This window comes from Pteropus medius, unplaced genomic scaffold (assembly GCF_902729225.1).
Source record: "Pteropus medius unplaced genomic scaffold, Ma_sr-lr_union100, whole genome shotgun sequence".
Taxonomy (NCBI): Eukaryota; Metazoa; Chordata; class Mammalia; order Chiroptera; family Pteropodidae; genus Pteropus; species Pteropus medius.
In genome coordinates this window covers 25,472,405-25,498,256 of record NW_024346667.1, presented here as the reverse complement: position 1 = coordinate 25,498,256, position 25,852 = coordinate 25,472,405, and the positions used below count along the sequence as shown (strand labels likewise).

The 25,852-nt window shown below is 36.8% G+C and overlaps 2 protein-coding genes across 6 annotated transcripts; one reads left to right on the top strand and one right to left on the bottom strand.

Annotated features, from left to right (window-relative positions):
- NPY5R (neuropeptide Y receptor Y5) lies at positions 1-7,464 on the bottom strand. Of its 2 annotated transcripts, none has more exons than XM_039876281.1 (2): positions 7,411-7,464; positions 1-1,587 (listed from the first exon to the last, which is right to left on the bottom strand). In XM_039876281.1, the coding sequence occupies exon 2, from the start codon at positions 1,576-1,578 to the stop codon at positions 238-240; it is 1,341 nt and encodes a 446-aa protein (XP_039732215.1). In that variant the 5' UTR covers positions 1,579-1,587; positions 7,411-7,464; the 3' UTR covers positions 1-237. The 2 variants fall into 2 exon arrangements, with proteins under 2 accessions (XP_039732215.1, XP_039732214.1); XM_039876280.1 differs by having other exon boundaries at positions 7,144-7,436.
- On the top strand, positions 6,736-25,852 carry NPY1R (neuropeptide Y receptor Y1). 4 transcript variants are annotated; one of them, XM_039876286.1, is made up of 3 exons: positions 6,736-6,872; positions 23,147-23,996; positions 24,104-25,852. In XM_039876286.1, exons 2-3 carry the CDS (start codon positions 23,298-23,300, stop codon positions 24,554-24,556), a joined length of 1,152 nt encoding a protein of 383 aa, XP_039732220.1. In that variant the 5' UTR covers positions 6,736-6,872; positions 23,147-23,297; the 3' UTR covers positions 24,557-25,852. The 4 variants fall into 4 exon arrangements, with proteins under 4 accessions (XP_039732220.1, XP_039732218.1, XP_039732219.1 ...); XM_039876284.1 differs by lacking the exon at positions 6,736-6,872 and adding an exon at positions 17,339-17,483; XM_039876285.1 differs by lacking the exon at positions 6,736-6,872 and adding an exon at positions 17,438-17,567.

The window sequence follows — 25,852 nt, the reverse complement described above, 5'->3', positions numbered from 1 at the left end:
ATAACTACTTTTTGAAATGAAATCACAGGTTGACTTGACACTGACTTTATACAACAAAATGAATTCATTGTATGATATTAAAATTTTCTTCCATGTTATGAACTGACATTCAAATCCAGAACTCTTATACATAAATTAAATTCTATAAGTTAGCAAAATTTGTTTATTATACATAGTTATCATAAATATATTTTCATTGATCCCAACATTTGTTCTTTCCTTGGTAAACAGTGAGAATTATGACATATGAAGACAATGTATAAGGGACATTAAATCAGCTTTGATCCCATTATTAAGAAATCCATATAGAATTGGATTAAGACAACAGGACATCATGCCTAACAAATGACAAATGCAATACACCAACTTGAAATGCCTATTTGAAATAAGGTTATCATTAAAATCTGTTACCACATGGAAAAGGTGGAGTGGCATCCAGCTAACAGCAAACACTAATATCAATATGGTCAGTCTGTAGAAAACACTTCGAGATCTCTTTTTTATTCTTGTGATAGAACGGTTTACTCTCATCTCGTGAACATCTGAGTTTTCTTCAGGTTTCATCTCAAAGCAGGTGGGGACTCCTGGTATAAATTTACTGGATGAAAAGAGCTGACTTTTCACAGAGCCGAAGTTTTCTGGAAGCGTTCTTGAATGATTCTCCTGAGGAGGTCTTGCTGGAGCAGGTAGCACACATGCCGTCTTCTTGCTATATCTTCTTCTGTGTTTTCTGATGAATGCATAGCTCCATTTATGACTGTTGGAGAGTTTCACCTGAGGCCCACTCTTTTTGGATGGATGAAGAGTTAAGTTGATCATCTCGTTTTCTTCTAGTTTGTTTTCTTTATTGGACAATCCACAGCTTATACTCCTGCAGACACTGGTATGACTTACAGTTAGACAAACCAAAGGTAGAATATACTGAACTAGCAATAAAGAAATAGTAAAAGCAATTCTGTATGAATCAGATGGCCATGATTCAACACATAAGTACCTGCTGCTCAGCAACGCGGAGCCAAATGTTTCCTGAAGTTCCACAAGACTGTGAAACACTGGGAGAGGAGAACAAATCACAAAACCTAGTGTCCAGACAGTAGCTATCAGGAAGTAGCCATGGTTTGCTGTTAGATTATTAGATATAGGATGCTTTATCATATGATATCTGACAATGGCAATTGATATTAAAATTAAAGTCGAAACCAGAACAGATACACATTGAAGAAAAGGCATAATATGACACATGACTTTGCCAAACATCCACTGATCCAGCAAGACAGAGGTCAAGGTGAAAGGTGAGCAGAACAGCACAACCAAGATATCAGAAAAGGCCAAATTTCCTATAAGGAAGTTTACCGTAGTCTTCTGATTACGCTTTCTCATGAGAGCCATTAAAATAAGTAGATTCCCCATAAAACCAAGAAGACTTACAAATGTATAGAGTCCAATCAGAAAATACTGCAAATCATCTACACTGCTTTTATAGTCATCCCAGACTGGGAAATCAGAATTCCGTGGGGCAGCAGTATCGTTCTCTGTGGCAAGTGTCTGGTTATAATAATCCTTGAGCCCTAAATCCATAGTATAGTCCTGCTTGGAATAAAAAGACATTAGTTAGCAACATAAAAAATATTACATGACTACTGTAAATTAATCCACTGAGAGAGAAACTAAATTTTACAATTTGTTCCCATTACCTGATTAATCTCCTAAGAAAGTTTAGTGAAGTCTTTAATTGGTTCCAAGTGTAGTACAAATATCAGTCAATAACAATTACAGTAAGTTTAAGTCTATCATCATCTCTATGGTGTGTTAATGTGTTAAAACAGCAGATTTTGTTCTTTTAAATTTATGTAGGAAATAATGTTAGGGAAGGGAAAAGCAAATGTAGATAAGAACTTCGAGATACCTAATTTAGAATAGCTCATTAATATTATGCTCTAGTCAAGGTATCTGGCGCATGGTGTAATCATATAATCTTACCTTAAACATTCCTTCCTTACCTACTTGAATCAAGGCTAAAGTTAAGAGTCACTTGAAGTATTCTTTAGTCTACTCAATTGGATGTGATCTCCTCTTCCACACTCCATAATGCTCTGTTTATAATTGTTTGATGCTACATGTTACAATCTGCTTTGCACTGCAATTACAATGTGTACGTCTACCTTATTTATTTATAAGCAATAAAGAAGCAGAAATTGTCTCTTACTTGTGGTATCTATCATAATACATGCTACAGTAACTTCACCATTATAGATGTTAAATAAATATGTATGAAAAAATTAAAAATTCAAACAAAACTCTAAAATCCTAACTAGTATCTAGTTCATGCAGTGTTCAAATTAAAGCTTATCAAGTGTAAAAACACAATCTCAGGACCTACGTTTATGTAGTAGGCACTCAGTAAATGTTTATCGAGTTGTTCTGTTGACTATGTGAACACAATATTGGATGGTAAAATCCTTCCATGATCAATTCTCAGTCTTTTAAGATGTGCTAGATTACTATGAATTAAAATAACCACTGACCAGCAATATTGCTGTTTTTTTAAAAAAACAAAATTTATCTGTTTATTTCTTAATTTAAAAATTAAAAATAAATTTCAACTTTAAAAATTTAATAAATTCATATCATTTAAGGAAAATATTATATCTTAAAGTTAATGTAGAAGTGATACTAACATAACATCCCACAGTAAGTTTTTTCATTTCAAAAGAAATTAATAATGTAATACTATTACTATTACAATGGTATTACTTTTTTACTGCTACCTACTAAAGATTTGATAGTATTTCCTGATGAAACACAGAACTGCCTATAATATACCAATAAAAAGTAAAAGGAACCCCTTATAAAAAGTAAGTGCCCTTTAAAAAGTAAGTGCTCTTATTTTTTAACAAAAATGTTTTTCAGAATACTCAGGACAGCAATAGTTTATTAGTTCTGATGAATACATATTGTTACGGAGATCCTGATCTATACGTAGCTTACAAAAACAATTTGCTTCATATCAATACACATTTATCTACCTATTTCTATATCTATAGTTGGATAATTATACTTAAAGCTATAAAAATACTATATATTTAAATTAATAGTAAACACTATTATCATCTATTTATAAGGAAATTATAGGTCCTGGTGTAATAAATTCCCAAACAGTAAATCCTATTGTGTACATACATTCATTATAAATAGCTTTCACTTCAGTTTTATATACAGCTAGTTTCAAATAAGCACCATTGTGATGAGAAAATTTGAAAGTTTAAGTTTTTTACAACTTCCACGACTGATTCTATGTTGACTGAATTACTTTCTGAAAGCTGATTATATCTTTTGAAAGGTAAATTAATTCAGAAACTCAGGATCTTATTCATTTATTCTTAGATACCAACTAATAATTTGCATTGATATTACCCCAAGTAATATAGAAAGAATAAATGGCACGAAAGTGACTCACGTGGCTTACTGAATCATCTTATTCATCACGTTACTAATCAATGGCCTCACTGCAATACCCCAGATAGATGAGTGAGTTTCTAATCAAAGCAGCCTGGATTGGCCTTTCTGCCAATGAAATTACATGAGTTCTGATGACCCTTGTGGCTCCATCTAGCTTGTCCATGATCCTGTTTAAACTTATAATGTATTCAGGCTATGTGTTACTGTGATCTTGCTTAGTTATTCCTCTTTTGATTCACTTTCTTGAAACTATCCTTTTTTTTTTTGTTGTAAATCAGTACATACTGATTGCCTTTTCTAGTACCAAGGTAAGGAAAAGAAAAACATCAGATAGTTAATTCTACACAGGCTTTGTGCTTTCTTGGGACATGTAACTAACTGTAAGATGACACTGATTTAGAGTAAAATATTACTGTCCAAATTTTTTGAGGAGGAAATACACCATTTGTGGTAATAGAGACAACATGGTTTTAAGTCTAAAGTTCAGAATATCTCCAACAGATGTGGTCAGTCCTTTCTATTAGAATCTAATGGAGATTAGAGAAAATATCTTAATTCTTTTCATGATAATAATGATGTTTAATAGAGTATGTTGTACATAGGGGACACTAAGTAAATATTTGTTACTAATCATTTTAGAAAAATGTAGTTTAATTTTTTCAGCTTTAAAATAACAGAAATAAATCATCCTAGGAATATGGTTAGAATGTGACTCTGTGTGTGTGTTTACATATATATACATATATATATACACAAATATATATATACATACACATACATATGAACCACTGAAATTAGATAAGTTTTTAAATAGCCCCAAAATGAAACAAAGAGATACCTACATGGACAACTGTGATAGTTCAACACTTTAAAATTTTAAGTTAGATATCTTCATTGATAAAGACTATCACATAAGCAACATAAATCTAAAATAGCAAAACATATTTATAACATATGTTTTTATTTAAATGAAAAAGAAATATATAAAGTTATACAGTTTGTCCCCAAAACTTTTTTTATTTTGAATATATGTACATACAATGTTGCATTGATTAAATTAGAAAACCACTGCCTCCTTAGTAACCAGATGAAGGAAACATTATCCTGAGTATTCATTGGACACTAGAAAAACTGAGGCAACTATTCTTTCCCTCCCTAAAAAGCACTAACTAATTTATATGTAATTTTAAAGGGTAAGCCCCTTTTATTAATGAGTAGTTAAGAAAGATTATTTGTTCTTTCCTTTATTCATTCAACTACCATTTCTTGAACATTTTATATAGTAGGTGCTCTACTAGGCTCTGGTAGCATAAGGAGTTAAAACAAGGTACTGTGTGAGGAATATTCTGTGAGGGATTAATTTAGGGTTACACAGTGAGTAATGGCAGACTGCAAGTGCCTGAGATACAAAAGGCCTTAAGTAGATAATTGATGAATAAACGAATGACATTCTCCCAACTGCTGGTGATGTACTTTTTTCCCTACAGCCTAGTTACTTGCACTGTTCCTAAATATAATGGATACTTATTTGTACCTATTGGTAGATTGATAAATTATCATTTTTCTTATTTTTTTCTCTCTCTCAACATTCATTAATTCATTTTATTTTGGTGTAACTATGCAGTCAGTCTTTTCCTGCTCTCTCTCTAGCCCCACCCCACCCACCCCATCTACACACATACACATATATAACACCTAACATGGTGCTCTGCACTAAATGAGCATTCTATGAATCTTTGCTCCACTGAAAGACCTCTGACAACTAAATAATGGTATTGCAAATGGGGCCAGGGGTGAATGTTAAGCAGTTTCTTTACAAGTGCCTTCTTATAGCCAGGGACTATTTTAACACTAGGAAAATTTTATCCAATAAGATGTATGTCCTGTTTTTGTTTTTTTTTTAATTGAAAATCTGAGATAGAGAAATCACTTTAAAGTAAAAGATAAAAAGTGCCCAAAGGATTTCTTTCCTTAAACTTACTTCTTCACTTCCTTTTTCTTGAAAAGCACAGTAAGCGAACTTATAATGGAAATATGTTTGTCTTTCAAGGGTGTTAGAACGCTGTACAATTTATGCAAGATAAATATTTTATACATAATAAAAGTAATGTTATATGTGAACTTTTCTTCATCTCAGATCCCAGAGAAATTATGAACTATAACCAAAAGAGAGAATGTCTTAAAATGAAACATTATTTGAGAGGTAATTTGATATTGACTGTGTGAAACCTTTGTTGTGCTTAAATATGAGATTTTGTTCTCTTTTGTATCTAGTTTTATCTTCCACCGTCTCAATTACCAGGCTGAAACATAAAATTTTAATCTTCTGAGTAAAAAGTGAAAAAAAAAATAAAAGTTCTTCATCAAATTGTGTTCATTGTAATTTTTTAATAAAAATTTATCTGACAATGACAAGTGAAATCTGAGTAGACTTTAAGTATGTTAAGTAGATAGTTCTTAGAAAGAATAATAGGAGAAACTGCAGGAAACTCAAAGGATACTAAAGATTGAGTTTATACATTTAAATAACATTTCTTTATTAGGATAATTTGCTGCCTAATAAAAATGCACATCTTTCTTCTCACAAAGGATGCCAATCACACGCCGGAATAAAATACACGTAATTTTTTCCCCCTCTAACAATGACAAAATATCAACTATTGCCTATTTTGCTGTGATACTGGAACGATGGCGAGATTCCAGGTTCTCGAATATTCCCATGATTTATTTTTTAAAGCCAGAATCTGACAAAATTTGAATTGGAAAGATAAATACAGCTATGCTGCTCGGCTGACAAACGCAGGCACACGCCACCCTCTCTTCTCAAGTCTAACAGCAGAGTTTCTCTTCCCCTTGAGAAATCTGAAATTTAAAATTGCATTCTGGCTGCAAAATTCTGCTGAGAGCACTTTAGGCTATTTCCATGGTCTATGGCAAAATCTTTTGGCTTCGACCCAAAGGAATAGTTCAGTTCCTTTAAAAAAAATAAACTAAAGGTCGATAAACTTGGAGATAATGCCTGTTTTTGGAATCCAAGGTGTATGGATGCATGTCACTGCTCGCATTTGTGCTGAGGCCACCTCGCAAACAGGAGCGCAAACCCAGGGTCACAGCTGCCTTGGGTCTGCGGCCAGCTGCGGGACAGCGCGGCAGCTGGACGCCCGGAGTGACTCCCGGTGGACTGCGCCCCGGGGCCTCTCCAGAGTCCGGCTAGGGCTGTGCACTGGCCCGGGAAACCCTGCGGACGGCCGTTCCCCAGCCTCGGACGCCAGCTGGCCTGCACCCTGGGCTAGCCCCGCCGAGGGGAGCGCTTAGTTCTCTCCAATCCACCTCCCCCATCCCCTCCCTCCCAGGTTCCGGCTCGGATCCCCGACACCCTCTCTCCGGATTCGGCCCGTGCCTGCTCCGCCCGGGTGAGTATCTGCCCCACACCAAAGAATTCCTCTAGGTCCCTTCCCCGCTCTCCCTTCATGCCTAAAAATTGCCTGTTCTGCCCCTCAAACCCCCATTTTTCAAGCCGAGCTGCTTTCGGCTTCCCCACCCCGCCCTCTCCGGAGCCCCGAAAACGCCCGGGGACCGGAGACCGGAGTACGGCTCCCAGGGCCCCGCGCGTACTCGCCCTTTCTTCCCTGCAGGCCCACCCACGCTCGGAAGGGGGTGGCGGGAAGAGGCTGAACCCCGTACCTCGGGGTGCCCCGGCCGCTGCGGGCGCCTCTGCTCCAGGGAACGCGGCGGAGCGCAGTCGCTCCTGCGCGCGGGCGGCGGTGGCTGCAGGAGGAGACCTGGAGGTGGCGGTGGGGAGAAGGAATCGGGGAGCCGCAGGGGTTTTAGAGGTACCTCGGGGACACGTGACTGTTCTCGCGACCCCCGCGACCCCCGAGACCCTGCTCCAGGGCGCCTGCTCCGCGCCAGCCTTTCCCGGAGACTGGGCCGGGGCATCCCAGCTCATACCTTGCTGTTTGGGGGCACTAGAGAGAAGCTGCAGGCCCCCAGGATGGCACCATGTTACCGTGGCCTCGCCGAAGCCAAGTTAACTTGATGAACGGGAAGATTCCTGCCCTTTCTTACCCCGGCCCGGTGAAGTGAACTCGGAGGAGTGTTGAGCTAGTGCTCACATGCGGGTGCGGGGGCATCTCTAAGAGCTTAGGCTCCCTGAGAAAAAGCTGTAAGGCCCAGGTTTTCTCTTTGTTCGGAAAAATCAAAACCCAAAACAAACAAACAAACAAAAAAGACCCAAACAGACCATTGCTGTTTTGCACCTTTTTGGAGTGAGGAAGGGAAAAGTCTAGGCACAGAGGCTGACCGTGTAGGGGACACAAAGGAGTCAGCGGCAATGCGCCACGCATAACAGGGAAAGGATTTATTCCCATTGCTTGAGAGTAGAAGTCGTGGGCGTGGGCAAGCTTGAAGCTGGGAAGTGAAGCTGAAACGGACAACGCTTTGCAAGACTATGCTCAGTGACAAAAAGATGACGAGGGGGTAAAAGTGTTACAGTAGATTTAAAAAGACAAAGAAAAAAAAACTTTCTGTTTCTCTTCAACGTGATTTCCATCTCCAGTGTTTCCAAATCTGTATTGCGCAGGTTTGCCTTATTTTTAGTCATTAGATGTGTGTGTGTGTGTGTGCGGTGTGTGTGCGTGAGAGTGTGTGTGTGCGGGTGTGTGTGTGTGTGTGCGATAGAGGAGAGAGAGAGAGAGCCGAGCACAAGGAAGGGTGTATTTATTGTATACTTTAAAACTAAAAACAATTAAATGACAGTCACTTCATGGTGAGTCTGGTGACTGGTGATGAGTGCAATTCTGTGGGACTGGAACCCTGTAAAGTGGAAAGGACTGTATCCTTTGGGAGCAATGTTGTTTGTAAATCTAATTTTACATTATTCCAGAAGCAGACAAAAATTCTCGTGCTCTTTTTCTGCTGAATTTTAGCATTTGTTATTCAAGGGATCTGTATAGATGTTCTTTGTATCAGCCAGAGAGCTTTTAAATACCTCAAGTATATCTAGTTCCTATTTCATTCTTTTCTATTTCTGGAATACTAGTATATTCACCCCCACATTTTACCCCAGGCAGTCTGAGCAGGCCCATGGGATTCTGCAGTAGCTGAGAGGAGGGATGGAAGTGTCAAGAAGTGAGATCAGTGAGAAAAAGCTTGGTTCTTAGACTTTCTTAACTGCAATATCTGGACAGTTAGTGTACTACACATTGCCACATAACTTTCCATCCTCCCATCCCTTGCACAGGTATAGAACATACCTACTTCGCATACACAATGGCTTTAAAACAATTTTCAAGGGAACCTCCTTGTGACTCTCTCCCAAAAAACTAGTGTATGCTATAAGCTTTTGTATATTAAACATATAAGGTGAATATTATTTTTTCTTTTCCACAAATCTTCTTGTTCGTTGGATGACATGAACCTTTAGGTTGAAATGACTGTTATTATAGTATTAAAAATAAAAGGCCAACACGTCATTAAGATGAAGATTTTGATTAACCCACCATTTCCCTTCCTGCCACATACACAGACACGCAGATCTCAAAAAGGGAGTCAGAATTTCTTCTTTAAATACACGTAAGATGTACGTAAGATGTAAGAGTCGAAAAAAATAATTATTAAGAATTCTTTCTAGGAGAAGAAATTGCAATTTGAAAATCCCTACAATATTGTACACAAAGAAGAAGACATGAAAATATATGTATTTTTATCTTTAAATTTCCCAGGAGGGATTCAAGACTAATCATCATCGCTCTTTGTAGAACAGAAAAATTTTGTTTCTGTTTTATGAAGTAACATTCAAACAGGGAGAGTACTACCTCTGGGAACAGAAATAGTGATGTCCACCTCTGCTCCAGTAATTTTCCTACTCACTATTTATAAAATGCTCATTTGGGAAATTAAGTTGGATTTTATGTGTATTGCAAAATTAAACTGGCTGTTTCCCAGTAGTCATGGTTCTTTAACAGTTATGAAAGATAGCCTATCTGTAAAGGCGAAAGTTAAAATAACTTGGGACTCCTAAATCAAATTATTGAATAATAAAACATGCTACAAACAATGCCTGGGGTAACATTTCTCTCGAGGAACATGTCTGTTGTTTTTGTTGAAGTTATTGCTGCATTTTAATAACAGCTACCATTTGTGGAGGACAGTTACTAAGTGCTTTGGTACAATCTCAAATGATATGTGATCTTGATATATTAGTCATAGGAATAATGGGGTAGATAAAGTAGAGAAACTAGTACTATTTTATTTGATGCATTTTTTCCTCTGAGAATTTTTTTATATTAATTAAGAGTAATGTTTCTTTATCCACAGTTTCTATCATGGTAAAGTTAAATCCTTAATTCTTAAAAGATGTGGAAAGAGCCATTTCTGTGTGTTATCGAAATATTTTTATTATGCTCATTGCTTCATTGATTTCTGTGGAATAGTCATAGTTTATCACATAATCAATATTAGAACTTAAAACAAGGAAAAACTTATAATTGTGGACACACACCGTTTTTTAAGGAACACAACTATTTTTTTTAAAGTAAACGGTATTTTAAATTTTCCAAGTTAAAAATACATACACACATATGTGATACATATGTATATATAGTTGTACAATCACATACATATTTGTGTAAGGGACAATACAAGTCAAAACACTTGTATTGCAGCCAGGTTTTTATCCCCAATTAATGGTGTAGTTTTACACAAAGCACTTGATCTTTTTAGTCTTCACTTTCTTTGTCTGAAAAATGAAATGTTTTGACTAGCAGTTCTGGAGCTCCCCATGAGCTCTAAATACCTATGACTTTATGCCATTAACAAGCATATGCATTACAGACATACGTATAGAAAAATAACCTTTTTGGATATTCGGAAAAATTTAATGGTCATAGAAATTGTTTCTCTCCCTTCCATATAAGAAAAAAATGAAGAAATACTGTTAAGTTTCCCATTAATACTGTGACATTCTCTTTCCTGTAGCTATAATAACTATATAATGATATTTGATTCATTCTGTTATAAAGTTGTGGATGTCTTATAGGTCAGTTCTTTTTCTAATTATATTATTTTTAAAATTCCAGCACAAAATACATAAAAAAAAGAACATGGATTCTTCTGGAGACATTCTATCATATAAATCTATATATGGGCCATAAATTCCACTCTTTTGAATCAAAACTCCTCACAAAAAGTGGTGTTGTTGATAAGTATCTCCCCGATGTTGTTTTTTAAAAATAAAATTTCATTTCTTAGCTAATTTTTAATAGTTAATATTTTGTCTACTTGTAAGTCTAAATATAGTTTTTACTCTATTTAAGTGGATGTGAAAGGGAAAGAATTTATTTATTTTTGGAATGTTGTTTTGTTTTGAATAGTCTTTAAAAAGACTATTTAGTAAACTGTTCAAAGCATAAGCCCAGAATAAAAAATTGAGATGATTTAATAATATGCTCTTGAAAAGTGCATCTGTTTCCATATTCTTACTCTTATTCTTACAGGTAACTCAGTTTTTAAAAGTATATTATTTAGCAGGAAGAAAAAGATATGAGATATCTCCTCTGCTAGACATCGTATGTGTTTTCAAAGGCATTATTTGAGCCTCTTCTCATCTAAAAATATGAGAAGAATCATCAAGAATAGTACAGTAATAAGCATATATCTGTATAAAATGTAGACACGTATACCAGCATTATGTGTATGCATAAAAATAGCAATAATTCATCATGGCTAAAATGCCAAAGGCATTTTTTAAATGTTTGGGATGAACAATGGCTTGATTTGTGACGCTCATAATTTATGCAACCCCACCTTAATATTCTTCGATCCTTTAACAAAAACTTTTTCAGTATCTTATAATATACCAGATATCATTCCAGTCTCTAAGTTTAAAAAGGTTAAAGAAGTAGTTACCGCTTTCCAGTAACCACAGTGTAGTTGTAGATCTGTGCAAATAAATAATAAATTGCAACACAGTGTGATAAGTTCTGTGTCAGAAATAAACTTAATGAGCTGTAGAAATGAAAATAAAACAAATTCAGCTTATGAGGAGTTTGAGGAGAGGGCAAGGTATAAGAGAGGGCTTCAAAGTTGAAAAGATCCTTCAGCTGAAGTTTGCAGAATTGGTGAGAGTTCAAAAAAGCAGATGGAGGGGATGGGCAAGTAAGGAGTGGGGAAACAGTGTGAAGGTGATAGAGTGTAACATTCGGAGAAGTGCAGATAGTTCAGTATGACTGAAGTGTGTGGGAAGTGATAGAGGATGATGCAGAAAATGTTACTTATAAAGGACATTGTGCTTTACTGGAAGGATCTGGAGAGCAACTAGACAATTTAAGCAAGGGATATAATTGGATTTCTGTGAAAGCAGTTAGTGACAGAGAGACCATTTCGTAGAGAAATAAGTAGAGCTTGATGGATGTAAGAGAACGCATTTGAGAGGTATGTAGAGAGTAAAATGAGAAAATGGGAATCTGCCTAATTGAATTTGAGAGTATGAGAGAGGGAAATCCTGGGGACGATTCTTAGATTCTGGTTTGAGGGATAGAGATGATGGCAATAATGGCCATCTAGTCCACTATCTGAGAAGCACACTGTCAAGGAAAGGTGAAAAAGATCTGTACTTTAGATAGGCATTTAGAGTTAGGAGCCTACAAGCATGTACTTGATGACAGAGGGTTTGATTATGCATTGAGTGGGGAAAAAAAGGAGAAGGTTAATCATGAAATCTCCAGTAAATTTGAGCAATTCAGAGTTGATCGCAGAAGAGACAGAACCGCAAAACGCAAGCAACACACAAGAATTATTTGGTGGTCTTGGACAGGCTTGAGTGACAGGGGAAGTCTCGTTTTAGTAAGAGACCTTCTGGAGACAACATGTGAGGCTACCACCCAGAACGGGGAAAGGACAAGGAGACTCTTGGAGGAGGAGAAAATAGAAAGAGAACTATTAGGCCTAGGTGGCATCACTCATCAGCAAGGTGGGGAGACTTGAGGCAGAGAGCTCCAAAGGATAACAGCAGATTGGTGTCTTTTATGGCTACAGGATTTATCTTCTCTATGGTTAACAAATGATGAGTACAGTTCCTCAGAGTATGTAAAGTAGGTAGGGTTTAACTAGCCAAAAAATATATTTATTTGGACTACATTTAAAGCAATTAGATGTATGAAAATTTGAATTTGGAGCAGTTTGGCTTTGGGCTAATAAATCCTAGCCTGCTTTGAAGAAGGTTACAATATGAGGACCATTTTAAGTTAAACACACAGGTGCCGTCTCTGGCCCATTTGTATAACAGGATCCCAGGGAGAAAAACACCTAAGAGGTAGATGAGACAGCGGATCCTGGGGGAGAAGACTGAGGAACAGCCAGTAAGGAAAGAGAAAAGCCTGAAATATACAGTTAGTGAAGTCAAAGGAAAAGAAAATTCCAGAAGGATAGAATGGTCAAGAGAGTCAAATGCAACATAAAGAATAAATACAATAAAGTCTGAGTTGTGTCTCCTGGTTTTGGTCATTGATGTCCTGGGCAAAAGCAGATTCAGGTTGGCCATATTGAGGAACAAATGAGAGGACGGTATTATTCTTGGAGAAGCTACCAAGAAAGAGAAGACAGCCAGAGAAGCCATAACATGGGTGAAGGAGTTATAATGAGAAAGAGTGAGCAATTTTGTTTTTATTTTAATGTTAACCCAAGAAAACTGAATTATTGAATAAACAGGTGTTATGTTATTGTTTAACAAACCTCCCAGAATTTAGTAGAATAAAACAACTTACCTGTGAATTTTATGCTCATGGATTGAGTGGGAGAGCACAATGGTGATAGCTTGTCTCTGCTGCATGATGTTTGGGACATCAGCTGGGAAAATTCAGTGAGCTAAGGTGACTCAAAGTCTGGGGGCTGAAACAGCTGGGCTGAAGGTCCCACTGCCCAAATGAGGGATGGGAAAGTTAGGGAGTAAATACCTTATGGCTTTTACTCACTTCAGAAGGAAGAGGAGTCCATTGAGACTGAAGGTATGAGGGGACAATCTGAAATATATTCTAAGAAGAGAGGAATTGGGAGTCACTCAAGTCCAAGAATTTCTAGGTAATATTTAAGGTTCGACTATGGTTTTGAAATTGTAGTAGTAATAATTCGTGCAGTTGAGTTATTTTCAACTACATGCTCTGCCAGCAGAGAGTTGGTAGCTAAGTAGTTTCCTGGGTTGAGAAGAGTCAGATTATACCACAGCCCTTCCTTGAATATTTATCCTCTTTCTAGATTTATACATACCTAAGGGGAAGAAAAAGCAACAGCTAGACCTTAAACAAAGTAATAAAAAAAAGATACTGACCTAAGCAAAGTGATACCTGGGAATACTTTATACCACCTCTGTGCCTGTTTGTGATATTATTTAGATGCACATAAGGAATCTTTTTCTTATCTTTGGGGAAAATTGCCCTATCTCAGGGATGTGGAATAGTTTTACACCGTGAGATCAAGTCTGATCTACTCATGTTGGCTACCTGAAGTGCTGTATTGTGAAGAGGTGTAACGCCGAGTCTGAGATTTTGGAGGTGGGGGTCAGGTAGGGGTTGGAGGGGAGCAAGATGAACAGTCAGAGACATTTGCTGTTGACGGTGGAAGGTTCAGTGGTGGCATTCATGCTTGCCCTTTTCACTAGCAGTTCCTACTCCATTTCTCTGAAAGGAGATATGAATGGTAATAATTATAATAAAAAATAATAGTAACAGTGGCAAAGCTCTTTTCATTAGGCATGCAACAAATACAAAGTGTTACTCTTTTGTAAAATAGCATTACATATTTGTCGAATTACTAAAGGGTGTCTGACAAGATGAGATCTTCAGGAAAATGTTTGGATATTTATTCAGTTTTAAGATCCTAGTCCTCTAGAGTCTTATTCTGTCAGTTTTAAAACAAAATGCTCTAAATTTGTAGTCTATGTAACAAATGAGAACTTTCTTGAAGTGCATTTCTATTTCAAATCAAGAAGAAACCCATAAATAGTATTTGTGACCTCTATTCTAGGAAGATAACTGAATTGTTTGTCTATATACTAATATACTAACATTTTAACTAAATTAGTTGTCAGTTCTTTCTGCTAGTTAACTTTCTCAAAAGACAATTGAATAAAGTAATTGTATTGACTAATTGATCATACTAATCAAGTTAGTTAAAACTCTTTAACTACTATATATTATAGGTTCTAGCATCAAGATTTTTTCTTTAACGTTTTAATACTCTAACTTTGAGATTCATTTGCAATTGATTATATGTCATTGCTTTACTGGAAGCATCTTTTTCTTTCTTGGTGGTCCATAAAATAACAATGCAACTTACATTCTGTGGCATCATAGATCAAAAAAAAAATGCAGTAGGTAAGTCACAGAAAGAAAGAAAAATTGGCACCTAATTAATTCATAAAATATGAACTGATTCACCAACATGCTGGATAGTAAGTTCTACCCCAGTAGAATTTCCTCCTTATAAATATCATCTACATTCTAGTTTTCTACTTACATTTCTAGTTATACATAGTGTTAATGCCTATCAAGATTTTTTCTAAATGATTATTATAATTTTCCTGTATCGAGGCCTAATAGTATTTCAGAAACTTTAGCCCTTGCAGAAGAAATTCATCAGGAGATCGAAAAAGTAATTACAGTGGATAAATTCCTGTACCAAGTATAGTGGCACTCTTTTATGTAGTCAATTATCGAATCATAGAATTTAAAGGGTCAAACCATAAAGATGTTCTATTTTTTGTCTTCTAAACTTAAGATCTACAGAGGTTTTATAAGTAGATCTTACCCTTCAGTTTAAATGGTAGAATAAGACTGTTGCCCGAGAGATTATGAGAATAGGTCATTAATTTAATTCTCCTAGTTATGGTTTATAGGTCTTACTATTATGAAATTTCAGAAGGAAATACAAAACATGCAAAAAATTTTCTCTCCCTAGCCAAGGTTTTATCTAGTTTGAACCCCAAATAGGAAAGTATGTGACTGACTATTCACCTAAGAGTAGAAAAAGAAATGATCTTTAATTATTTAATGTGTCTTCTCTTTAACACATCTTTTGAGGAATTCAGATACTTGACACATATCTTCTGAGGAACTCAGATTACTTTATTCCAGTCTTTCCAAGATTATATTATACGAGGATCTTACATTATATTTGGTGATTATGCTATGCTTAATTTTTCGATTTTACACTTAGGAAAGAGTACTTAGTGAATGATACTCCCAGAGTATTAAAAATTTTGCTGCCATCGAGGAGCATTTCAGAACTGCTCTTTGTACCACAAAATTTGACAGAAAAAGTCTTTGAGACCAATGATCTATCAAAGGTTGGTATTTGATATGACTATCTCAAGAATGCAGCTTTATAAATTTTCCTTAGGGGGGATACTTTATAAAAATTAATTAAGATAACAAAATACAATGGCCACAGTAGTTCAGGCATTCTTGCAGACATGCCTTTATTAGCATTTTGGAAAATACATAAAGGAAAGTATCTAATGAGTCTAAACTATATTCTCAAGTCCAAAATACTTGCTGATAAAGCAAAAATGTTTACATGAAAATATGTTCTTCGTAAAGATTTAAAGTATTTCATTTATAATTCTTGCAACAGGCTAAAAATAGCCAATTTGATGATCCAAACCTTGGTGTAAACTTGTTTCCAAGAACAGAATATGTCTTAAGTGAATGGAATGGACAAAGGGTGAATAGAAGCCTAAATGAGTTATAGCTCTTTAAAAGGATTGAAATTCCTAATTATGCCTTAATTTTCATTTTTGGTAAAAAAAAAAAAAAAAAAGAAAAAAAAAGAAAATATCAATGTCATTTTACTCTCTTTAACCATTAGTGAGATTTTTAAAAAATGTATGCTCATGTGTATTATAGTACACTTATTGCATAAGCATGATATTTTAATTCTTGATCATATCTCTTTCCAACTATATAAAAATATCTAATGACAAATATTTTAAAACGCTTTCCTGGGGAAAAAAACAGATTTTGTACATTACTATCTATATATATAAATAAATGAGCTGTGACTTATATCGAACTTTAAACAGTGTTTATTCAGCCTAACAACCAGAAAAAGAAAACATTCCTTAGCAGTGGAAAGTTCAGGCAATTCCATTTGCCTTGGGATTTAGTTTTGTTTTTAGTTTGGAAACAGAATGCAATCATAGTTGTTATGTAATAAAAGCTTTATGTATCTCCTAGGCAGTGTCCTATATCTTTACTTAGGAAGACTTCTTATTTCTGACAGTTTGATTTGGAAGGAGTTTTATTCATCTACATCAGTAAATAATTTCTGTGTGTGTGAATTACACAACTTTAACTTTTCAAAATAGAGCAGAACTATGTAAAACATCTAAGATCAGTGTATGATTAATTATTCTGAATCACGGGGCACCATGATGGTTTGGCCACCATCGATGTACTCTGTGTACGTTCTATTCTTTTCTCCATAATGTTCAGTACAGCAGTAGATTAAGCACCGAGGAAATGGTACTGACTCTTTGACCACGGAAATGTTCCATTCATCGTGCTCCCCTAAAAAAAGCAGTCAGGCGCTGAGAACAAAGGTGACTCAATGCATTTTCTTAGTAGCAAGAAAGGAGGACTGAAAGGCCAGGCTCTCTCATTCAATTCTCTATTTTTGCCTTGTTAAAATCTTCTCTTCACTTATAAAAGGAGAGAAAAAACTCAGCATTGGCTTCATTGGTTTAAGAAAGGTTTGAACGTCACAAAAGAAAGCAAGAAACATATAGTGGCCTATGTCATCTAAATTTCACATTTTCTCTTTCCGTAAATAGCAACCCATTTCATTCTTGAGTTGGGCTTACGGTCCAGCTTTTTCTGCCGGGTGTAACTTCGGCCGCAAGATGGCACTGACCTGCAAACAAAGGAAAACGCGGTGGCATTGACTTTTTAAAAGCCTTGTAAAATTGCCTTGTCTTCGCGGAGTCAAGGACTGTGTGGGGATGAGTGATTACTTTCCTCTGCACCGCGCCTGTGAGTCTAACAATGTGTGGATTTGTTTAATTGCGTTTCTTTTCAGAATTCCTAGGCAACGCACCCCCGAGGTGTATATCCAAGGTGAGGTGTTTGTGGGGGGAGCTGCGGGCGCTACTCGTGGGGCGCGTCACGTGATCCGGGGATGAGCTGGAGTTCGGCTTTAAGGGGGCGTCTCTGCTTATCTCCATCAAGCTTTAGCATTTGAGCAGGAGAAACACCAGCGGATCTTTCCTCCCCTCTCCACTCCCTTCCATTGCCACCCTTCCAACTCCAATAAACAAGGTCGGAAAAGACGAATCCAACAGAGGGGTAAGTTTCAAGTTTACACCTTTTAAAGGACTTTTGAGAAATCTCTCGTCGATGGAGTGAAGGATGAGGAAGAAAAGGCATGCAAGAGCCCGAAATTGGCTCTGGGGAACTGTGGTGGGGCGTGGAATCAGCCTTTCGGGTCCCTGTGCGGGCCGGTTGCAAGATGCTCGGAAAGATCCGACAACTCCAGCACTCCTGCCTAGGGGTGTGGGGACATTGGGAACCGGGACTCGCGGCATCCGCACACCCTACTCCCGTTGGATTTCTGGACGAGATCAGTTCTCCCCGCCTCGGGTTCGCCGTTAAGGCCGAGGGGGTGGGCAGGTGCGCTAGTTGGTCTTCCGCTCACCTCTCTCATCTTTCTCGTTTTCCTTGAGCTGGTTGCAGCCTCTACTGGGGCAGCTTCACTGGAGTTTTCGCAGAGGAGCCAGCGCTGGCTGTTTGGGGGAGGCGGGCTTGGCGGGTCGTCCTCTCTGGCGGCACGTGCGGGGCGGGGAGCGGGTGGAGGCCCGGGCTTCACCCGGGGACCGGGGACCCCAGTGCAGGCGTGGCCCCTGGGGACACTGGTGGGTCCCGGCGACTGGGCCGGAATCGAGCCCCGTTCGCCTATGCTGGGCCCCCACCGTCCGTCGCTGCGCCCTGGTAGACACTCTGAACCTTGTCTTATTTTTGAGTTTTAATCATGGAACTCTGTAGCTCCTTTTAGAAGTGTTGTTGGAGCCAGGCTGCCTTGGGACTTGGGAGACTGGGGATGGACTGGAGGTGGAGGTGACTTGAGTGTTCCATTGGTCTCCAGGTAGACTGGAAAGAGGCAGCGTTTTAAGGACTGATGTTGGGCCAGAGGGAACTCACTGAATTTGGGCTCTGCTTGTTTCTTTTTAGTTGGTTTCGATGTTTTCTGTTTTGTCAGTCTCATCATCACAGGTAAAGACATTCCCTGATAGATGAGTGGCAATTGTATGTGCGGGAGGGGGCGTTAGGAATGAGGAAAATTTGGGGCAATTCACCTAATTACACAATAAAGGTGGGCGTCTAAGCTTGCAGCACAGGAAAAACCTAGGGGAGGAGAGAGCAGGAGTGTGATTAGACATTGCCTCCCCCTCCTCCTTTTTTTAAAGAGCTCTCAGATTTGCCACGGCCACCTGGATCCTAGAAGAAACCATAACTTTTTAGGTGACATAGAGGCAGGGGTAAGTGTAGAGCTTGCCTGTCTCTCTCTGTGAACAGGGAAATGGTAGCTGTCAGTCCCAAGACTCTAGGCTGCTTTCCTAGTGAAGCGAGACTGCAGAAAGCTATCCAGCCCAGTTCCCCACCAGTGACTAAAGACCGAGTGCCTTTCGGTGGGTCGCTCTGGCTTTATTAGTCTTCCTTATTGTTTAAGGCAGCCGTCTGTTGAACAAGCCCTTCCGCAGAGAGGAAGGAACAGGGACTTATGTAATTCATGGGAGATAAACTCACAGTAAATTTGGGAGGCTGCAGGTAACAAGGCTGACATTTCTTTTCCAAAGCAAAGGAGGTGAACAACTAATGCTGAGTATATGGAAAATTTATCTGCAGCAGATATGACCAGAAAGCTATTTTCAGGTAGTAACTAACAGCACTAAGAACAGCTAGCAGTGAAAGGCTAGTGTTCTAACCAGAAAGGAGAAATTTCCATTTGGAAAGGGGTTAATCTGACAACTGGTGATTTATGCAGTGTCTCTGTTTTGTCTGTAAATGCACATGACAGTTATCGTGAGATTTAATAATCTTTAATTTTTTCAATATCTGTAGTTACATACTTTATTTTAGAAATATATATTGGAATAGCAAATGTCAAATTATTTTCTTTTGCAAAGATAATGTATATAAATTCTTTATCTCTGAGTATTGTTATTTTCTGAAAATTACTCTTTCCTAAATTATACTAAGATAGGCTTAAAATATACATTTTATCCAATGGGGAACTGTTTTACCCAAATGGAATGACTACTCAACATGCATTTAGCAAAAGAGGCTAGCAAATACTTTTTAAAAATAGTTTACATTTTCTCTATAGCTAACTTCTTAACTGCTATTCCTCATAGGAAATGTCAATCAAATATAATTTCAAAGGTATCAGAGTAGAGTTTCAGTATACTTACCTAAATTCATCTGCAAGAAAGCTGTCTTTGTAACCCATACATTGTAAATGTTTGCATTAATTCCCATACATGATGAATTTTGTCAAAGTTAGTCAAGGATGTAAAATTTCTATTTTTCTTCCTTTCCACTGCAAACACCTTGGTCTGCACCTTCATTATCTCTCACCTGGATTAATGCCCTAGTTTCATAGTAAATCTCCCTGCTTCTCTCTTCTGTCTTAAGTCTTGAAAACAGCAACTAGAATAATAATTTTAAAACAAGTTCTATAACTTCACCCTTTTACCAAAGACTCTCCAGTGACTCTTCATCTTTCTCAGAGGAAAATGTCAAAGATTGTCCCATGGAATGGGACACTTACACAGTCTGTTCCTCCTCCGTTTACCTTTTCCTATGAATTGCATACTAGTCTCTCTCACTGTTTATACTCTTTCCAAATGGGATGCAATCCCTGAGATCTCTACATGGCTTCATTGCTCAGCACTGTCACGTTTTAATGCACATGCCATCTGCTCGGGCAGGCAGAGGCCTTCCCTATTACCCAGGAATAAATTGCAACTACCAATAATCATAGTTTCCTTTACTTGCTTTAATTTTCTCCATAGCATATATTATAATCTGGCATACTGTTATTATTATTATTATTATTATTATTATTGTTATTTTGTCTTTCTCTGCCTACAAGACTAGAAACTCAATGAAAATGTCACTTCTGTCTCCACTAAAACCAAGTCTGACACAAAATAAGTGTTCAATAAATATTTATTGGATGAATAAACTTTCTTTCAGAAGCAATTTCTCTTTTTTAACACAAAGTGGAACATTTTTCCTGTATACCTGACCCAATAAAATGACTATTGTAATTAGCATGTGTTTTGCATGTAAAAGGACTAGGATAGATGTTAAGATTAACTCAAGAAAGAACCTACTATTCCACCCACACATCGACTATATCAGTCAACACATTTTGATTCTAAATCTAATATTTGCAAGGTATTAACTATGAGATATATGCAGCACCTACCTTAAAGAGGTTATATTTTAATTGAGAGGAGCCAATTAAGGATTCATGAGACTAAATGATGCTTTGAAAGATACGTAGAATTTGGATTGTGATGAGACGGAACACCCAGCAAAGAATGGCAAGAGCAAAGATGCAGATGCTAAAACAAGCCAGGCACACTTGGTGGACGGTAAACAGACTGGCCTGCCTAGAACAGAGCATTCACAATGGGGTTATTAGAGCAAGGGCAAAAAGCGAAAGAGAAGTATAATGTAGAGCTCTTCAAGCATCAGGCTGAGGAATGTACTTAGTGGTCCACACCTCCTGTGTCACATCTGGGTACTTACTCACCCTGGTGGTATTTGGTGACAGGGAGCCATGAGAAGTTGTGAGATAAAGAAGATGTATTTTCCTATCAAGCTATTTTTACTTGAAATAATGAAGAAAAACTCACAATTAACTAATAAGTGATGTTAAATATGTTGATAACAACCCAAATATGAAGTATGATGCAAAGTTTTCTTGAAATCTTAAGTGAGAAATTTCCAGAGAATTTTTAGATTATTATTTGCTTCTTCAAGGTTATTCCAGACACTAAGAGACACAAATCATTCTCTCTGCCTTTGGTATTCCTGAGAGAAAAAGTGTGGTTACCATGCAAGTTTAGGAGTCATTACAGTTATAGGTTTTCACACAGAGGAGGGGAGAACCATATTTCTAACAGCATTCTCATTTTAAATCATTCCACTACCATTTCTCATCTTAATACTTTCATTCTTACTTAATATTAGCAACCTTTATTTTTATTCTTCTTCAGTTTTATAAATCCAAGTTGTGGTTTTATAATAAAAAAATTACTCTATATTCTAGAAAGCAGAAACACTCAAGGGAAGGTTCATTAGAGGCACCACTTAAAAGGCACACATGTTGTTGGTTCATTAAATGTCTGATCTCCTTTTCAATGGAAGTAAATCTGCATGATTTTCTTTATTGTTCTCACATAAGAAAGAAATAAACCCAATTCACTTTAATAACACAGACACAATGGCCTGTTAATTAACATAAGAAATCTCATTTCATATATTTACTTAGTAATCTAGGGTAAATCTGAGATTTTTAAAAAGGAGTTTTTAATCTTTACAAAACTATTATCTGTAATTTATTGGTAAGCAAAGAGTATTTATATCACAAAATTTATATCACAAGATTAAAATTATGACTAAAATTAGATCCCTGTATTGTACCTATATACACTCTAAAGGGGAGGGAGTATTTACACGAAAAGAATCTTAGAAATCCTTTGAAAGCTTGCCTTACTAATAAAATCATAGACTCTTACAGTTAGAAAGAACAGAGCTATCCAAATGAATCTTCTACACAATCCTTGAATGTCTTACATGTAGCAGTAATAAACTTTTGTGTATGAACACTTGCTAGATTTGAGGGCAATTCATTCCATTTGATTAAAACTTTGTTCCTCATAATGATGTGAAATTTGTTTTGTTTTGGTTTTTTAATATAATATACTTCCTTCGGTTCTACTTCTAACTTGTATATTTACACATACTATTCTAAGCCCAGTTCTCTATGCCACAAGCGACCCATTCAAATATGAGAAGACGTCTGTGCCATTCCTATTAAGTCTTTTCTGGATTAAACATCTGTTCCTTCAACAGTCTTTCATATGACAAAGTTTTTTGATGTTTCACTGTATTAATCATCTCCTTTTGAATATACTTGTTACATAACATCTGCCTTAAAGAGTAATTCAGTGTGTGGTGGAGCTATTAGTACAACTTGACCTCTACGTCAATGCTTTCATTTCTATAGTAAGAGGAAGAGTTAAGTCAATTTTTTTGTTTTTCTTTGCTTGTTTCATATGTTTTTCTTATGTTTTGGGCTGTGCATTACATTTTTTGTTATACATTCATATTCTTACAGTGTTTAGGAATGTGCTGATAGTACCGTTTATATAAGATTTTGAGCATTACTAATTTACAGGCCACTATGTTTTGCTATAACAATGTATGAGCAAGTCCAATTAAAATATTGTGAGATTTTTTTCAAAGTCTTGGCACTGTTTCTGCTATTTTAAAAAGATGTTTATACAGATTTCATTTTGTTTATTTATTTCAGTGTCTTCACTTTAGATAGTACTATCAGTCAGAATTCATTTTGACTGCCCTCAATAAAATTAGTAATACAATTGGTCATTTTCTCTTTACAGATTGTTCAGTTCAAGGGAATGAAGAATTCAGGCTGATTTTGATAAGTGGATTCCAATATGAGGAATAAAAATAAGCCGAACATTTGACCTGCTTTGAAGAAACGTACTGTCCATTTGTCTAAAGTAGTCTATAACAACCAAACCAATCAAAATGAATTCAACAGTATTTTCCCAGGTCGAAAATCATTCAATCTACTATAACTTTTCAAAGAAGAATTCCCAGTTTTTGGCTTTTGAAGATGATGATTGTCATCTGCCCTTGGCCATGATATTTACATTAGCTTTAGCTTATGGAGCTGTGATAATTCTTGGGGTCACTGGAAACTTGGCCTTGATCATAATCATCTTGAAGCAAAAGGAGATGAGAAATGTTACCAACATCCTGATTGTGAACCTTTCCTTCTCAGACTTGCTTGTTGCCATCATGTGTCTCCCCTTCACATTTGTCTACACATTAATGGACCACTGGGTTTTTGGTGAGGCAATGTGCAAGTTGAATCCTTTTGTGCAGTGTGTTTCAATCACTGTGTCCATTTTCTCTCTGGTTCTCATTGCTGTGGAAAGACATCAGCTGATAATCAACCCACGAGGGTGGAGGCCAAATAATAGACACGCTTACGTAGGTATTGCTGTCATCTGGGTCCTTGCTGTGGTTTCTTCCCTACCCTTCCTGATCTATCAAGTCTTGACCGATGAACCATTCCAAAACGTTACACTTGATGCATACAAGGACAAGTACGTGTGCTTTGATAAATTTCCGTCAGACTCTCACAGGTTGTCTTACACCACTCTCCTCTTGGTGCTGCAGTATTTTGGCCCACTCTGTTTTATATTTATTTGCTACTTCAAGGTAAGAAAACTTTTTTCCCCCTACCATTTCCATTTTTATCTTCTTTCCAAAGAATTTCTTGTTAACTGAATGGTTCTACTTGAACTCATTTTTTCTTTCCTCTATAGATATATATACGCTTAAAAAGAAGAAACAACATGATGGACAAGATAAGAGACAGTAAATACAGGTCCAGTGAAACCAAAAGAATCAACATCATGCTGCTCTCCATTGTGGTAGCGTTTGCAGTCTGCTGGCTGCCGCTTACCATCTTCAACACTGTATTTGATTGGAACCATCAGATCATTGCTACGTGCAACCATAATCTGTTATTCCTGCTCTGCCACCTCACGGCAATGATATCCACCTGTGTCAATCCCATATTTTATGGATTCCTGAACAAAAATTTCCAGAGAGACTTGCAGTTCTTTTTTAACTTTTGTGATTTCCGGTCTCGGGATGATGACTATGAAACAATAGCCATGTCGACCATGCACACAGATGTCTCTAAGACTTCTTTGAAGCAAGCAAGCCCGGTCGCATTTAAAAAAATCAACAGCAACGATAATGAAAAAATCTAAAACTGCTGTAGCATGTGGTTTCATCTGACATCTGTTTCAAAAGAAGCACAACCTGCAACATACTTTCAATACCTATTCGACCAAGGAATAGGGTTGAAATCACTGAGGAAAGACCAGGATTTTCTTGTCTTGCTTTTTACTGCTTTTGTTGTAGCTGTCAAAATTACATTTGGAACCAAAATGTATGGATGTTGAAATCTTCCGGCAATAGTTTTGACCAGACATTCTTGAAGTGCTTTTTGTAAACTTATGCATATATTGTATTTATTGGAACGAACTTTCTTTAAAGTAATACTATTAACTGACGTTAGAAGCACTATACCTGATACTCTTATTAGATTGGGCCGTCCTGATTAGATTAGATTGTCACTGGATCGGGCGATCTTGGTGTAACAGTAGACATCATTTTGGTCCATTACAGAGGTGACAGCATGTAAAAGCAGCACTCAGGATGTGAAGGTAAAAGAGAGTCTGTGTCTTGCATATATACAGACTAAAGTCATTCAGGAGTGATCTGCATTTTTTTTAAATTGTAAGACAGGATTTATTTTGCTCCTAATTGATTATCACTTAAGATAAAAATGCATTCGAAAATACTTCACAGCTCTGAATATCATGGGGAATTGAGCCACCCACAAGAATTAAGTGGGAAAGCAGTTCCTTAACTTTAAAACCATTTTGGTACTGGGCAACCAAAGGATTTCAGAGTAATCAGCTTAGTGATTAAATTAATACTGCAAATAGTTGAATTATATTTATTTGGATTGATGGTCAAGAGGCTTTCCATTCTTCACATACTGTTCAGTGTTTGTCAAGCTTTCTAGCATAAATACACACGTAATTCAAAAGGCATTTCCAGCTTACAGTCTATAAAAAACACAAAGTATATTTTGCATACATCAGTGCCTATATAGTAACTCATTTAAAATTTTCAATGTCCATCTTTCAAAGGAGGACACTGAGGTACAATATTAAAAGAACGTATACCCTGGCTAGCAAGGATAAATACCTGAAAACTGAGAACACTTCATATAGTCCATGTTAATTTATATAAATTGTGTGCCTTGTGGAGTCTTATAAATAATGCACTATATTGAGTACCGAGTAGTTGCGTCATTTTAATATTCTTAATTTCATGTATCCTGTAATCATGATTGAACCCCAGAAACATTTGGAGAAAAGATATTTTAAAGAACAAGACGTATCTTTGATGTATTGTACACACAAAGTATTAAATGTGTTTGATTTTAGAAGAGTAGACATTTTCTTTATTAAAATTCCGTTTGCTTTTTCTGA

Coding starts and splice junctions, on each gene's coding strand:
- NPY5R (XM_039876280.1), bottom strand. CDS start 7,398: ATGCCCCGGCCCAGTCTCCGGGAAAGGCTGGCGCGGAGCAGGCGCCCT. Junction 1,588..7,143: donor AGCGGCCGGGGCACCCCGAG/GTACGGGGTTCA, acceptor TATTCCAAGCAG/GACTATACTATGGATTTAGG.
- NPY1R (XM_039876286.1), top strand. CDS start 23,298: ATGAATTCAACAGTATTTTCCCAGGTCGAAAATCATTCAATCTACTAT. Junction 23,997..24,103: donor TATTTATTTGCTACTTCAAG/GTAAGAAAACTT, acceptor TTTCCTCTATAG/ATATATATACGCTTAAAAAG.